This window comes from Perognathus longimembris, chromosome 3 (assembly GCF_023159225.1).
Source record: "Perognathus longimembris pacificus isolate PPM17 chromosome 3, ASM2315922v1, whole genome shotgun sequence".
NCBI lineage: Eukaryota > Metazoa > Chordata > Mammalia > Rodentia > Heteromyidae > Perognathus > Perognathus longimembris.
In genome coordinates this window covers 1561280-1578108 of record NC_063163.1, presented here as the reverse complement: position 1 = coordinate 1578108, position 16829 = coordinate 1561280, and the positions used below count along the sequence as shown (strand labels likewise).

The 16829-nt window shown below is 60.4% G+C and overlaps 1 protein-coding gene across 2 annotated transcripts in view; it reads right to left on the bottom strand.

Moving 5' to 3' along the window:
- Window positions 1-3279: 3279 nt before the first annotated feature.
- Window positions 3280-16829, bottom strand: part of Col4a1 (collagen type IV alpha 1 chain) — a 107357-nt gene continuing 93807 nt past the window's right edge. For both annotated transcript variants that reach the window (XM_048341093.1, XM_048341092.1), the window contains 12 exons: window positions 16523-16573; window positions 15655-15840; window positions 15254-15387; window positions 13790-13862; window positions 13050-13121; window positions 12383-12511; window positions 12005-12103; window positions 11358-11570; window positions 11082-11259; window positions 7211-7325; window positions 6256-6428; window positions 3280-4585 (listed from right to left, as the gene is read on the bottom strand). In XM_048341093.1, the coding sequence (XP_048197050.1) occupies window positions 4504-4585; window positions 6256-6428; window positions 7211-7325; window positions 11082-11259; window positions 11358-11570; window positions 12005-12103; window positions 12383-12511; window positions 13050-13121; window positions 13790-13862; window positions 15254-15387; window positions 15655-15840; window positions 16523-16573 (1505 nt within the window). In that variant the 3' untranslated portion in view covers window positions 3280-4503. The remainder of the gene's footprint in view (window positions 4586-6255; window positions 6429-7210; window positions 7326-11081; window positions 11260-11357; window positions 11571-12004; window positions 12104-12382; window positions 12512-13049; window positions 13122-13789; window positions 13863-15253; window positions 15388-15654; window positions 15841-16522; window positions 16574-16829) is intronic.

Genomic DNA, 16829 nt, shown 5'->3' with positions numbered 1-16829 from the left:
CGCAGTCACTCCTCCACGAGAATGTGGGAGGAAGAAGCACGGCATCCGGCGCCTTGAGCCGATGGGGCCCTCCGTGCCTGGGGTCGGGGCTCGCGGCTGGATCAGAGCTCCCGCGGCCTGGGGTGGGGGTCCGCGGCCTGGGGTGGGGGTCCGCGGCCTGGGGTCGGGGTGCGTGGCCTGGGGTCGGGGTCCGCGGCCTGAGGTGGGGGTCCGCGGCCTGGGGTCGGGGTCCGCGGCCTGGGGTGGGGGTCCGCGGCCTGGGGTCGGGGCACGTGGCCTGGGGTCGGGGTCCGCGGCCTGGGGTGGGGGTCCGCGGCCTGGGGTGGGGGTCCGCGGCCTGGGGTGGGGGTCCGCGGCCTGGGGTCGGGGTCCGCGGCCTGGGGTCGGGGCGCGTGGCCTGGCTGGGGTCGGAAGGCCTGTGAACTTGCTCCTGGCAGAACCCCTAAGTCTCAACCTCCAGCCTCCGCAGCCCCGGAAAAGCCGGTTCTGCATGCCTCAGGTCCTTACTGCTGGGCCACAGCTTCGTCTTTCAGATCAACGCTTATAAGAAACCGGCGACCATGGGCCTTAACAAATTAGCCAGCTTTGAATCCTAACTTAGGAGTAAATGACTCTGCGCCCTGTTCCGGTGGCTCAGCCCGGTAAGCCCAGAGACTCCGCAATGTGAAGCCAGCCCTGGCAGGAACGCCCACGAGGCTCTGATTTCCAGTTACCCAGCCAGGAAGCTGGGCGTGGAGCTGTGGCTAAAGTGGTAAGAGCAGAAACCGGGGCCCTGAGTTCCAGCGCAAGGGTGGGCTGGGTTCTCACTGTGGGTTTTGTTTTTTTTTACAGGACAAAAACCTGCAGTTGATCTCTGGTGTCTGTTCTTAGGGTTTTGCAGCGGCGGGTGATAGCAACGCTCTCGCTACCCGGCCATCCGTTAATGAGCAATGGGATGGGTGGGTGATGGGTGGTTGGATGTCTGGGTGGATGAAAAGAGTAGAAGGGTGGGTGCAAACACGTTCTTCTCCTCCCGAAAATTCCTCCTGTGGTTCTGGTTTGGAAGAAGTACAACTAAAAATGATGTCCATAATACAGGTCTCTGACAGGTTTTGTACACTGCTCCAAATTCACTGTGTGTAAGGGGCAGGGGCAAAGACTGAACACACCACGATTCCACGGGTCACGTGGATGTGCTATGATCTGAGGACAAGCCTGACCACGGCCATCGGTCTGGCTGTCTCACCTGAGCACAGTGGCCCCGGGAAGCGGACAGACAGACAGACAGACAGAGCGTGGGAAGGCCCACCATGGCAGCGCAAGGCTCGGGGACAGTGCCCCGAAGAACCCAAGCCTCCTCACGCTTCTGAACATCGCACACACCATGCACACTAGTCCTCCATACGCTTCTGATCACACCCACCATCCACACTAGTCCTCCTCACGCTTCTGAACATTGTAATCACACCATCCACACTAGTCCCCTCACGCTTCTGATCACACCCACGCCATCCACACTAGTCCTCCTCATGCTTCTGAACACACCCACGCCATCCACACTAGTCCTCATGCTTCTGATCACACCCACGCCATCCACTCTAGTCCTCCTCACGCTTCTGATCACACCCACACCATCCACACTAGTCCTCTTCACGCTTCTGATCACACCCACGCCATCCACTCTAGTCCTCCTCACGCTTCTGATCACACCCACGCCATCCACACTAGTCCTCTTCACGCTTCTGATCACACCCACGCCATCCACACTAGTCCTCCTCATGCTTCTGAACACACCCACGCCATCCACACTAGTCCTCCTCACGCTTCTGATCACACCCACCATCCACACTAGTCCTCCACGCTTCTGATCACACCCATGCCATCCACACTAGTCCTCCTCACGCTTCTGATCACACCCACCATCCACACTAGTCCTCCACGCTTCTGATCACACCCACGCCATCCACACTAGTCCTCCTCACGCTTCTGATCACACCCACCATCCACACTAGTCCTCCACGCTTCTGATCACACCCACGCCATCCACACTAGTCCTCCTCACGCTTCTGAACATTGTAATCACACCATCCACACTAGTCCTCCTCACACTTCTGAACACACCCACGCCATCCACACTAGTCCTCCTCACTCTTCTGAACATTGTAATCACACCATCCACACTGGTCCTCCTCACACTTCTGAACACACCCACGCCATCCACACTAGTCCTTCTCACGCTTCTGATCACACCCACCATCCACACTAGTCCTCCTCACGCTTCTGATCACACCCACGCCATCCTCACTAGTCTTCCTCATGCTTCTGATCACACCCATGCCATCCACACTGGTCCTCCTCACGCTTCTGGACTGGGTGCAGCCGAGCAAGCCCACACCAGCTGTTCCCCGGCCAGTTCCATGGGTGGCTGTGAAAGCAAATGGCGGACGACTGCTACAGTTTCACTCTAGTTTGTGTCCTAAGGGTGGGATGGTTGGTCCCCAACTGCTCGTGCTGAGAGGTGGTGGTGGGCGGAAGAGGTGGAGCCAAGCCAGAGGAAATGAGGTCTCTGGGAAATCCCCAGTGGAAGGGGTTCGAGCATGTCTACAAGAAGGGGTTGTTCTAAAGGGGCGAGCCTGGCTGTTGGGCCTCTCCTCTGGCTTCCGGTCCACCCCGGGTCCTCTCCCTGTCCCCCACACTCCCTCTGTGTGCCATCTGCCACATGGGTCGAGCAGAGCCCTTGCCAGAGCTCAGCCGATGCAGCTACTGATCCTCCAGCTCTGCGAGCACGATAAACCCCCCTGTAAGATCTCTGCCGTCCGGGCTCCGTTCCCGTCTGGGCGCCCTCATAGTCTCAGACCTGGGTTCGGGTTCCGTGGAGGTCTGGGCGCGCTTGTGCCTCTGCTTCGCTCGGGTCTCGGGGGGCGGCTGGGCCCTCTGTGCACCCCGCATGCACTGGGGGCCGGTGCAGTCGTGACAGAGGGGGGCTGCAGGCAGGAAGGAGCCAGCGGGCCCCCCGCAGGGAAGCAGAGATGGAGGAAGCCAGACCTCGGCACCCCCCGAGCCCCCATTACCACCCTCACATGGAAAGACGTGCAAATAAAAATGATGTAGGGAACGCAAAGCTTACACGTTTATTAGCAGCCGCTCTTTCCATGTCCTTGTGGCCACACTAGCAACAAATTCATAAAAGCTTCATTTTTATACAAATAGTTTTATTACAAATTTGAATTCTTATGAAATACACATTTAAAGAAATTACATAAAAGGCCTTAGTAGTCTTCTTTCCTTTTTAAGTAACGCTTTGGAGACTTGGAGTGACATGTCGTTTCAAGCATAGTGGTTGGACTGCCCTCGCGCGATCCGCCTGCCCCCAGCGACGCGGCCGGGAGCCTCAGCGCGGCCTGCGTGTGTGCGTGTGTGGAGATACGGGTACTTTGGTTCACCAGAGCTGCTGTTCAAGTCTGGAGGCAACATGAGGGAGCTAATGGAGGCCTGTAAGGTTGCTTTGAGGTCAAGTCATTCAGTTTGTGGTTAGTGTTGAAAACCCTGAAAATGTTTTAATACAGAATAAAAACAGAAAGCACGATGTACACATTTCATCGTGGTAGGCACCATGTTCGGGAGCCCCGGGCCGGCTGTGGCAACATCACTTTGGTTTGGAAAGGAACGAGGAAAGCTGCTCCCGTCTGCGTGGCTTCCCTGTGCTCACAACGAGGGGGTGGGGGTGGGGGGGGTGCCGTCTGGAAAAAAGGGCTCTCGGGAAGCTCTACTCAACCGTGGAACTGACCCTAGAACTTGGCTTGCCTAATTGCTGACATCTATATAAATTACTAATATATATATATATTTATTTACCTCTTTATTTTCTGACTACGTTTGGACCACCGTTGTTCCACAGGGAGGCCAGGCCAGCTACAGGAGCGGCGGGAGTGCCGCACTGAGCGGGGAGACGGAGATCTAAGTGTGGGCACTGGAAGGGACGGCAGGTGAGTGCGGGGTTCCACCTGGAGGTTGGGGGAAACTATGCTACATGGCTATTCCTCGCACACACCGAGAGACCCGGGTTGTGAAGCATAGACAGTGGTATAAACAGACATCCCTATCTGGGGTTCGGGGTTCGTCTGCTGGGACACAAGGCGGACGGCGGGCAGCCGAGCTGTACGGAAGGCACCGCGCACCCCTAGCACCTTTGGTTTTCTGATGGAGCTCTCGCCTCACACATCAGTGCACCGCTTTGCACCATGTTATTTATGTTTTATTTCATCAAAAGTGCCATTTGGTATGCCACTATGGAAAGCTTACTGTTGTCGGGGTTGTTTGTTGTTGTCTTTTTTTTCTCCAGCAAGTAGAGGCCAATGAAGCAGGGTGTGTTAGTCACGCAAATTCCTATAAGGCACTTTGTGGTTTCATACTGGACAGTGAGGTACACGGGGTGGACATCTGGGGTTCACTGCTGTTACAAACAAAGAGGAGGAGGAGGGGAGGAGTAGCACCATGTTGTGACGCAGCAGAGAGCCGGCGGCGTTATGTTCTTCTCATGCACACTTGGCAGCGGCTGACGTGAGTGTGCAGGTTCCCGGCCTTCAAGGTGGATGGCGTGGGCTTCCTGGAAGGCAACACAGAGCAAACGCCTGGCATCGCCGCCGCCGCCACGGTGCGTGTGCCGCACGCCTCCCGCCCTGCGGCGGTCAATCACTGATGCCCACCACCCTGCACCCGGGGCGGGCACCTGCGGGACATGGGGCCCGTGGCAAGGCTCCACGCCACACAAGGCACCAAGGGGCGCTGTGCCCACGCCCACGCCATGGAGCCTCGTTAGGGCAGAGCGGAAAAGTCACATGACAGGTGACTTCAGGACTCCAAGGTCGGGGCCATCTCCCAGTGTGCTACTCTGTGCCTTAATGAACTTCCTGTCTTCTCCATTTAGGCAGAAGCCCATCCAGGGCACAGAGCAGGCACCGCCCCTCCCGGAAACACTGCCCACACCTGCAGCGCTACGAAGCACTCCAGAAGCTGTGAGGTCTCAACGCTGCAGTAATGGGCTAGACCTCCGAGGAGCTGCCTGACTTGGGAGGGTTTTATGCAGATGGTCTGACAGGAAGCCAAAGAGACAAGACACTTACTGTCCCTTTTCTTCCCCAGTCTGGAAGCTCTCCCCGATTTTAATTGTTGGAAAGACAAAAAGGACTAAAACTGTACTTATCAAATTCTTCTATGAGGAACTAGTCGTAGGTTAAAAACTTCACAGCCCCAAATTGGGCCATTTTATCTTAGCAAATCCCAACGTAAATTCTTACATCCCCAACTTAAGTTTGTGGGATGTTATTTCATTTCATTTCAGAGGGCAGTTTGGTTCATGATACCAGCCCGCCCGTTCCGAAAGTCCCGCTGACCCCCGAAGCCCTGGGAAGCTGCCGAGACCGAGGCCTGGTTTCGAGAGCGGAGGTACAATCCCTCTATGGAGGAACTGCGTCAACTGCTCAAGGCCGCCAATTAACTCAGCCTGTGCGACTTTCTCTCAAGCTTGGAGAACTGGACGATCCATGCCTTCCATGAGCTACGCTGGAAAGAGACAGGGTCACAGCACAGTTCCACAAAGCTCTTTCCAAACTGGCAACGGCAGAGGGGCAGGGTTGAGAACCCAGGGTGGAGGGTGTCCCAGCTCATCCATCCTTGCATCTGCTCTGGCTAGGTTGGAGGGAAAAAGCATGGCGGGTTCGAGCCACACTCCTGAGCACTGGGGCCTGGCTGCCTTCCGAATAACTTCAACAAGGTCAGCAGCTGTCTGGGGCAGTTGTTTCAAAGGCGAGCCTTGAGGTGGAGGGGAAGGGCAGGGAAAGGTCTTCCCTGCTGATTTCAGCCGTGTGTGCTGAAAGGAGATCTTTATCCCCACGGGTCTAGAACAGTCCTGTGGGAAGACGCCCAGAACTCGCCCTGCACGTTCGTTCCACCGGCCTGGGTCATGTCAGATGAACAACGCTGTGGCCTTTCTCAGTTGCCCCAAGAGCATTTGAATACACTTGCCTACCAGAGCAGGAAATGGCCTCCTTTCTTGCCCAGTTCTTCAATCAGTGGAAGGATTAAGACTGTTAGCTCAGGGTAGCCTGCATGGATCGATCATCTGCCACTCGAACTGCCCCGACTACACAATGCCGCCCAGGATGAGGCGCTCGGTCCTTCCTGGGACTCGGCACCAGACCGTGGGGGACCGTGAGGGTCACCGAGAGCAAGCCACGAGGGGACAGAGCTCTCTGGAGGAAGGGCACCGCAACTTACTTGAACATCTCACTCCTGTCAATGGTGGCGAGCCAAAAGCTGTAAGCGTTCGCGTAGTAATTGCAGGTCCCACGGCCGTGGCACTCGATGAACGGCGCACTTCTAAAGTCTTCCAGACAGGACCCGGGGGACGCCAAGGCCTGGCCGGAACCTTCAGCACCAGCGCTGGTGTGCTGGGGACACACACGGGGTGTGAGTCAGACGTTCCCTCCACGAACACCAGTGGAGACTGATGGTCCCTGGGAAGGCAGCGTGTCCCGGGGAGGCCACGCACCCCGCCACACACGACGCCCAGGAAGGAGGCATGTCCTAGGGGAGCCACGTGCCCTGGGCACACACGATGTCCACGACACGCCCTCTGTGCCTACGCCCCCAACACCTCTGGCCACCTGGCCCTGCTGCCACACTGGGGCACCTAGCCCAGAAACGAGGCGTCAGCTGCCCCCGCCCCCAGCTCTGCTAGAAAGCACTCGTGAAGTCCCCCTCTCTCCATCCAGGTGATCACGTGATAGTCACCTGTGGGCTAGCCTGGCCTTCCCTGGGGACACGGATGGAGAATGGCCCAACAGGGACACTAACAAACGTATCCGTGGTGGACGGCTTACGTCAGGGCTGGCAAATCCAACGTGAGCCCCACCCTACCCGTCCAGGGCTGGCATTCATTCCACAGCGCCTGGGCAGGGGGGGCCACTGCCAGCCCCCCGCACCCTCCCCCTCTGGCGCACTCTGCCTCCAGGCTTGGGCTAGTCGTAAGCCCGACATCCTGCTCGCGTTCCTCCCTTGTCTCTGGGGGGCTGTGGCGGGCGGAGCTTCCGTCTCCACGGGGTGCTGGCCCGTGCGGGGCGGGCACTGCCAAGAGAGCGGCCCCCGCCGGCTCTGCAGACCCCGCAGTGCCCACGCGCAGCAGGCCGGGCGCGGGCAGAGCCGCGGGGCGGGGCGTTCCGTCCACACTCACCATCACGAAGGAAAAGCCGATCCACAGCGAGGACCACCCGCTGGGGCACGGCGGGATCTGGATGGTCTGACTGTGCACGGCCATCACCATGGCGGGCGCCTCGCACACAGAGCACCTGGAGGGGAGGGGGCGGTGGTCAGCAAGGGGGGGGCACAGGGCCGGCCTCGGGGACGCCCGTCACGGACGCCCCGTCTCCCACCTCCACTCTGCCCCGGGGAGGACGCGCACCCACGCCCCGGCTCAGGCTCAGGGCTTCTCGGGTCTGCAGAAGCCCGCCACCGTGTGCAAACGCTCAGTGCACGCGCGCCTCCGCTCTGAGCCCTGCCGGAGGCGCCTGGCGCAGCGGGCAGACAGACGTGTGCTCACTCCTGGCACACGTCAGGGCCTCCCAGGGCTTCATCAGGAAACGGGATTCACGGGACGGGAGGGGCTGCCTCCCTCCCGGAGCTCAGCCGTCGTGTTGCGCTAGGGACGGTCCTCTATGCCGGGACATACCCGGGGACGGTGCACGGCTCGGGGCCGCACCTCTCAGCCCATCCATCTGCCTCCGAGCGCGTCCCCAGAGCCGCCGCCTGTTCCGGATCCAGGCGGATCCCAGGTCCCAGCAGGCAGGCGGGGGCTCGATCCCGGGCCAGGCCGCCTCGGTCCAGTGCACGACCCAACTGAAAACCCTACGGGGTTCTAAGACTGGTCCCAACAAGAGAGCCCTGTGGGGGGCCGGGGGGGGGCGTGCTTAAAAGATGATAAAGCACCCGCACAGAATAATTCCATTCACCCCACAAAGTAAACAGTGTCAGCCGCCACTAAATGAGGACACACGGTGTTAATGATTACCGCCGGGTGTGCGCAGTGTCTGCCTGAGCATGGAAGCGGGTGGGAGGGGCGGTTAGTCACCCTGTCTCTTGCGCGTGTGCGCGTGTGTGTGTGCATGTGTGTGTGTGTGTGTGAGTTCCTACTTGATTCACACAAAGGCAGATGAATTAAAAGGTTCAGTTAGGCATCAGTCACGGAGCTGGGCCTCGTCCCAACACCAGAAGCAGAATGGCTGAATGTAAGCGCGGCCGTGGGCACTGTCAGCGCCAGGGCGGGCGCCTCCCACGGGGCACCCTGGCAAGGAGGAGCGGTCACTCAGCACGGACGAGCAGCGGGCAGGGCGGCCCTGGGCCCCGGCGACCGGAGGGGGTCGCGTTCCGCGCGTTGTGTCTGAGGACTCGAAGGCCATGGGCCGGGCCTGGGTTCTCCTCGCTCTCGGACCCCGGTCTCCACTCAGCAGCTCACACCACCGTGGGTTTGCAACGCCTTTGGTCTGCAGAGAGCCAGGGCGAGTGCCTCGCAAGCGTGGCCTCCCTCAGGACAGAGCAGGGGCTGCTCCTTTCCTGCCCTTAGTGAAGGTTCCGTGTCTGTTTCTAGACTCCAGCTCTCAGGCTTTCCCCGGGGGAGGGAGGGACCTGTGTGGGTTCCTGACACGCCATTGGAAACCCTGCTGTAGTCATCCCAGAAAATGGCGCGCGGGGACCTGAGGGACCCCAGACACAACCGAGGCCCCCCCCCCCCCCGAGGCTGCGCCTGTTTCTGTGGGCCCCTTGGCAGGGACGTGGGAAACCCCGGCACAGCGTCCAGGGTATGGAGACAGCGTCGACTCAGGCAGAGCTGGGGGGGGGGGGGGGCGCCCCTGTGCACAGCAGCCCAGACCTCACGCCAGGACCCCGTCCCCAACCGCAAGGCCCATGTGACCACCCCGTCCCCAACCGAGGCAAGGCCCATGTGACCACCAAAGCCAAGGAGACACAGACATGAGGATGCTCTACCTGCCATCCCAGGGAAGCTAGGAGAGAAAACAACACGGGGTTAGAGGGGTTAGTGCCGTCGCGGCGCGCAGGGCCCCGGCTCGGCCGGCGAGGCTCCCATGGCAGTCGGCGAATGCCGTTCGTTCCCCGGCTTGTGACCCGTAGAGCACGTGTTCGAATCACAGAGCCAGGGGCTCAAGCCTGCAATCCCAGACACTCGGGAGGCAGTCGTGCGGAGACTGGAGGCGTGAGGCTAGCCTAGGCAAGCGGCTGGCGAGACTTCATCTCAGTAACCGGGCACGGCGGTGACCGGCATCGGGGCTCTGGGGAAGAGCGCGGGCAGGACCCGCGTGACCCGAGTCCACCCTCGCGCAGCAGCAACGGAGCAGGGGCGGGGCGAGCGCGAGCTTTCCGGGCTCATCACTGCCACCGTCTAGCGGGGCCCCCCCACCCCACCCCACCCCACCAAGACGGGCACCCCGCACCGGTTCTGCGAGGCGCTAATCTCGGGAACTGACCAGAGGGAACCGGGCATTCTCACCGAGGGAACGCCGCCCTTGGGGCGGACACGGGTGGGACTAGGAGAGCGTGCAACCGATCTTACTTCTGCGTCTCCGTGGGATGCGGTGCTCGTGAGAGTCACGGGCAAGGTTTTACGTATAGAATCGATGTGCATAACTCGCGCGTGAAGCACAGATTCACATAGGGTATTTAAACAGAAAAGACCCCACGGTGCCCGTGCTTCTCCAGTTCCGTGGCAGCGGCCTCACAGTGACCGCGTCGCCTCCATCAAAACCCAAACCCGAACGCCAACAGGGTGGAGGCGGACGCGAGCATCCGGAGCCCCCGCCCCGCACTGTGGCGGACAGCGGGGACTCTCTCAAAAAATGGACAATGGACTCACCACAGGCTGCCGCAAGTCACCCGGATAGAGCCCTAAACGAACTAAAACAAGGGCCCGGAGCGGACACCGCGTTGCTAGCAGCCGAGACACAGAAGCAAGCCAGATCTGCCCCGGCAGAGGCGGGGGTAAAGATTATGTCCTCGCAGTGAGACAGCATTCCGTCTTCAAAAGGAAGGAAAGCCAGGGACAGCGGCAGACACCTGCAGTCCTAGCTCCTCGAGAGGCTGAGCGCGGAGGATTGCCGTTTGAAGCCCGCCCAGGCGGAAAGGGCTGAGACTCTATAATCTCCAACTGACCACCAAAAAGCCACAAGTAGAGCGGCAGCTCACGCGGTAGACCACTAGCCTTGAGGAAAAGAGCTCAGGGTTAACACCCAGGCCCTGAGTTCAAGTCCCAGGATTGGTGCGCACGCACGCACGCACGCACGCACGCACACACGCACACACAGAGAAATTAATACAGGCTACACATGAGTGTCCCTCAAGGATGTGATGCAGGGTGAAAGAAAACAACTCACCAGAAGATAAAGGACAAGTACCACTGCACCTAGTTATGTGGGGTCTAGAGGTTCCAATCACAGGCAGAAAGCAGGAGAGTGGGTGCTGGCTGAGGGGGAGTACTCAGTGTTTAGTGGGTGCTGGCTGAGGGGGGGGTGCTCAGTGTTTAGTGGGAAAAGTATGGGCTTTACAAGACAAGCCGGACGTTGGCACGGCACAATGCCATGCAACGAATGCACGTTGTGGACACGTTAAGATAGTAGACTTCGTAAGAACGCATGGTATCACACCGTCATTAAAAATAATTCACGGGGCTGGGAATGTGGCCTAGTGGTAGAGCGCTCGCCTCCTATACATGAAGCCCTGGGTTCAAATCCTCAGCACCACATATATAGAAAAAGCCAGAGGTGGCGCGGTGGCTCAAGTGGCAAGAATGCTAGCCTTGAGCACAAAGAAGCCAGGGACCGTGCTCAGGCCCTGAGTTCAAGGCCTCAGGACTGGCATAACAATAATAATAATAATTCACGTCTCAAAAGTGTCACAGGGGCACGAGTACTTAGACCCCTAGAAAGTCTTACACGCGGCTGCCGTTCTTTTCGCTTGGAGGGTCCACCCTCACGCGGGCGGGGGAGCCAGCCAGGGGTCCTGCCCACCCCTCCCCGACCTCCCCCCGCGGGCCTCACCTGCTGATGAAGGGCTGGATGCTGTCCCCGCTGACGGGCGCCATGGACATGGGCATGGGCTCGGGCGTGGACAGCCAGTAGGAGTAGTCGTTCCGCGAGGCGAAGTTGCAGACGTTGTTGATGTTGCAGAACAGGAAGGGCATGGTGCTGAACTTGCGGAGGCAGCTGCCGGCAGTGCCTGAACGCAAGGGGCGACCCCAGTGAGACCCCGGGCCCACCGCCCGGGGCGGACTAGCTCCCCCGTCCCCAGCGGGAGACCCGGCACAGGCTTCTCACCCAGGTCCTGGCCGTGGGCGCGCTCGTTGCCCTGCACGTAGAGCAGCGAGTACCCGTGGTACAGGAGTTTGGTCCCGGGAGGACAGGCCGGGTCTTCTGTGGTCTGACTGTGTCTGGTCACGAGGAAGCCGTGGTCAACGGACGGGGTACCGGGGGGTCCCATGGATCCTGGCAGCCCGTCGGGGCCCGGGGGACCGGGAAACCCTCGGGGACCTGAGGACGGAAGGCCGTTAAGTTCGAGGAGCAAAGGGAAGGGCGGGGAATGATCACGCGTGAAGGGAGACGGCCCGGGGGCGTGGCTCTGCGCGGCAGACTCGTCGGGGGTCCACTTTCTCCCGCGGCTGGCCACGGCTCACAGAGAATCTCGTTCCAGCGGAAGCCCACGCCTCTCTCTTAGGAAACGGTGTGGGCCGCCACTCCTGGCCCAACATCTGGAAAACGGGCTCCTCGACCACACGTGGGCCCACGGCAGACCGCGACCACGGAAGCCAGCGCCTCCCAGAGCCTCTTCCTTCTACGACAAAGCCTTCCCTTGGGAACCTCCCCGTAGTGTTTTTCTTTATCGCCTGTTGCCGTTCTGCCCTCGCCCGCGTCTACCGTTTCCAGCCTGAAGACGGAGCCGGCGGGCACTTCCCCGGGCAACCTACCGGGAGGCCCGAAGGGTCCCGTCTCTCCTTTCTGGCCGGGGGCGCCGTCGAAGCCGGGAGCGCCGGGGGGCCCAGGGATGCCCGCGGAGCCTGTCACACCTGTGCGGGCAAAGGAGAAGGACGTGGCGACCCGGCCCTGGCGACGGTGAGCTACCCGCTCCCCTCCTCTCCCCCGTAGCGTTCAGGAGACAAGCGCGGCGGGCGGGAGGGCTGGGCGGCGGGCGTGCCCGCTGCCGGGGGGGGGGCACCTGCACTCGGGGTGCTCCGGGAGGGTCCCCAGCCAGCTCAAGTGCGTGTGCACACTCCAACCCTAAACGCGTAGGCCCGTCCCCCCCCCCCACCCTCTCCCGCCCTCCTGCACGCCCTGAGGGGCCTCACCTTGCTGCCCCTTAGGGCCTGGGGGTCCTTGGAGCCCTTTCAGGCCCGGGGGTCCCTCGGGACCAGGAAGCCCTGGCTCTCCTTTGATGACATCATACGGGCCGGGAGGACCAGGGGGCCCTGGCAGACCTGTGGGGTGGAAAGGGGGGGACGATCAGTCTCTCCGTCAACACGCCGGGGTGAGCCGGGCACCAGACAGCCCAGCTGTCCATGCAGGCCCAGCGCGGACAGTGCCAGGAGGAGGGACTTAACCCTTTTATGGGTGGGACTGGGGCTCGAACTCAGAGCCTTGAACTCGCTAGGCAGCCCCTCTGCCACATTCCTACCCTGTGCGTTCGTTGTTCTTACATCTCAGGGGACCCTCTACGTGCTTGAACCTGAAGGCCCTGGGACGGGCCAGCCCGGGGCGTGCCGGGTGCGGAGCTACTGTAATTCTAGCCGGTCCTCATCCGTCCCCCAGACCCTCCGAGTTACAAATCTTTGAAGAGAAGTTGCTGGTTATAAATGTCTCCTAATATGGTATAGGCTCCTAATGTGCTACCCCCCAAAAACCAATTCCAATCAGCTGTGTGCCTCTGGACCTCCAGCCGTCTCCCCACGACGGGTGTTCAGTGTGTTCAGTAGCTTTTGCATCTCCCCAGAGCGGCTTAACCGCAAGTTCTCCTACCTTTGGAGCCGGGTACGCCTTGATCTCCCTGGTCTCCTTTCAGTCCCTGGAGGCCGGGAAGGCCTTTCTGACCTGGCAGAAGGAGACAGCGACGTGGCACGGGTTCCAACGGCATACACACGCGTGCACACGTACGCGTCCGCGTGCACGCACGCAGGCTCGGGCACACACCCGCACCGGCGCGGGCCCACGCGGGCCCACACGCGCGTACACAGACACAACGTCGTGTGCGCGCAGGTGTACCCACGGAGATGTACACAGAGTCACGCGCACACAGGCTCGTGTGTACGCGTACGGATGTGCTTGCACACCCGACGTATTTCTCATCCGCTCTCGAAGGAACGAAAAGGACACGATTTCTGTCGGCGGGGGACATCCGCTGAACCCAGAAGGCACGCCACCGTGGAAGCAAGCAGCCGCCGGCGAGGCGGTCGCGCGGACAGGGACACGCGTCAGAGCTCACGGTCCCCCCGCCCGTTCCACACGTCCCCCCGAAGACCCCCCCCCCGGGCACCCGCCGGCCGCGAGCTGTCCACGGGCATCTGACTCTGCCCCGCAAGCCTCGGCGCGCGAACCCGTAAGCGCTCATTGAACGCACGAGGACGTGAACGGACAGCCAGATCCACGCGACAGGGCCAGGGTCCCGATTGTTGCCAAGAGCTCCGGACCCGGGGGCCTGTGGCCCGGAGGCCCCGCCGGCAGCTGGTAGATGGCTGCAGGGCCGCCATGTCCCCTCTTACCTTGGAACCCTGGAACTCCCGGCGGCCCCATGTCTCCCTTAGAGCCGGTGATTCCTGGAGAGCCTCCGATGCCCTGGGAGGGAGGTGCGGGGCGGGCGTGAGCCGGGGGGGGGGGGGGGGTAGCTCCGGACGCAGGGGGCGGGGCCCTCAAGGGAACGGGGCGGTGGGCACGCGGACAGAGCCCCTCCGCGCCCGTCTGCGAGCCCGGCTTCCCTGAGGCTCACCGGGTGACCTCACGAGAGCACCGAGCTTCCGGATGTGCCTACGGCAGAAGCCCTGACGGCCCGGCGACCGTCTCCCCGGCTCGTCCTCTGCCTGCCCGTCCACGTGCCAAACCCCTCGGGAGCAGGCGGGTGTGTCTCACACCCGCAGTCTCCGCCCCCAACACTCCTGCCAGACACCCCAAGGCTTCTCGCAGAGACACGCCCGCCCTTCTAGAAGAGTCCCCCTCAATGCGCCAGAAGGGCGATTGGAAATTCGCTTCCTGTCCTCTCTGAAATCTGACTGTAATTGCAGAGGAAAGGTTTCTAAACGCAGACTGTTTTCCTTTACAATGCAGCCAAACACCTGTCTTAAGGAATAACGGCTCACTTGTTTTCTACGTCAGTATAGTTGACTTTTCCTCTGGGCATATAAAACGTGTCATCATTTCGTACATAGACGGCTTCGCTTCCCTTTGCTTTTATAAGTGCCGCAACTTAAATAATGGGCATGAATATATTTTCAAATATACACCCATACGGATAGAGACGTGGACGCTGATTGCGCTGGGGACGGGGAGTCTATTTCTGGTTCACTAAGGAAGAAACCAGGGAATACATGAATAACTGACAAATTTCATCACTGGGCTATTATAATACAGCAACAGAGACGAAAGCAGGTTCTGGTACATACACAGTGTGTGTGTGTGTGTGTGTGTGTGTGTGTAAGGACAGGGAGTAGGCAACGTCATGCAGCCTGTTTAATAATCGTCCATCGTTCAGGGCAAACTGAGTCCTTCTGTAACTAGCCAAGGACACCCCCCACGCACTCTGTCCCCTTGTCTGCCCCTGGGGAGCTGCAGGAGGGGGAGGGCGGAGGGCGGAGGGCATGGACATGGACAAGAGGTCGCCGGCACCCTTCCCAGGCCCCAACGCCCGGGACTCACACTCTTTCCCATGTGTTTTTGGTCAATGGGGAGACAGAGAGGACTAGAGACAGACCGACTCACAGACAGAGAACCACGCTCGGGGGACACATCTAATCACCTCCGAAGAGCACACCAGAGCACCGTCACGGCGGCGGTGGAGCCGAGAGGCACACCGGAGAGCGTCAGTTTACCTTAGAGGAGCTGTACAGTCGGGTGCAGCACGAGTCCAAAGGTAAACCACACACACACACACACACACACACACACCCCACAGGACAATCTCGTGGCCACAGGGGCCTCCTTACAAAAGGACTCTCGACAAGCCCATCACTCACCGGCATGCCCTGGAACCCGGGGTCTCCCTTGGGTCCTGGGACACCCGGTGCTCCTGGCCAGCCTGGATTTCCCTTGTCACCTTTCAGTCCATCGAGCCCGGGCAGCCCTGGAGGTCCTGCGGGCCCCGGAAGCCCTAAGGGGACAGAGTAAAGGCAGATGAGTGATTAAGGCGGGAGCTGCTGCGGAGCGAATGGATCGCCGCGCTGTGACTCTGCCCAGTGACCCCTGGCTGCAGCTCCATCTACCCAAGGAGGGAGGGAGGGAGAGACACTACCAAGACTTGGACCTCCACAAACTTCGGGAGGCTTACGATGTACCTCTCCCCTCGACGTCCACCTGTCTGGATGCAGCCCGCCCGGTGCCCGGCTCTGACACGCTGACACGGTCGAGATGCCTTTACCTGGCAGGCCGGGCTGTCCCTGAGGTCCGCGGTCTCCTTTGGGTCCCTCCACGGGGCGGCCGGGAGTCCCCGGTAAGCCTGGCTGTCCCTGGGGTCCGGGGGGACCCATGAAGCCTTGCTCGCCTTTGGATCCAGGAATTCCCGGGCTCCCTGCTAATCCGGGGAAGCCCACTTCGCCCTTGGAACCTAGACAGCGAAAACAGCATGAGCCTGTGGGAACAGCCTCGGGACCCGCGGAGCCCGCTGAGGGGCAGGGAAGACGGTAATATGCCCCCCCCTCCCCGACCCCCACCCCGGGGCCCCTCAGCGGGAGCTCCCACAAGCACTGGGAGGAGAACCAGTGCCCTCGGTGTCTTCCGGGGCCTGGCCGAGAAGGAAGAAAACCCAGGACAAGAGTGCAAACTGCCCGACTGCGTGAGGATCGGCCGGCAGGAGGTGCCAGCTCACCCCCAGCTCAGGGGAGATCAGGACAGATCTGGGGTACCTAATACCACACTGCCCTCAATGCCAAGGTCCCATGTATATGCACAGGTCAGAACTCACCCAAGGGCACGCTTCACGTGTGCCGTCTACTGTGAAATCAAAACTAAGCGAGTGCTTACAGGAAGGAAATTTACTTCTAAACACACTGTTCAAAACTCACTAGTAAAAACGTGGAAGGTACGTGGTCATGTACCCCGTAAGCCTTTCATTCTAGGTTAGACAGTGGACCCGCAGGAGACCCGTAGGGGGCTCGCTACCTCTGGACGCGGTACCATGGTCCACGTGCTGCCCCTGCCTTAGTACGAGGGAGGGACAGTTCCCTGGGACAGTTGCCGGGTCGGCGGCTTGGGCAGCAGTAGAATGGGGGAATCCGTTGAGTTGGTACCTTTGTCTCCTTTGGTCCCGGGAAACCCTGGAAATCCTCTTCCGGGTAGACCTGCGGAGTACAAGGGAACTCGTTCAGAGTGACTAAGGCGCAAAATCCTATCACAGCGCTTCCTATGAGACACGCTGCCCCGAGACTGGGTATTTACAACTTCGTACTCTTCCTCAGCACTTTTTAGCTCAGAGCCACGAAGGCCTGTGGAAGAAATCATCTGTCTCAGCGGGTATTTATTCCCCGTGGAGGCGGATCCGAGGGACCCAGCAGCAGTTCAACCCCTTTGAATTATTAAACACTACTAAGTTCTGTC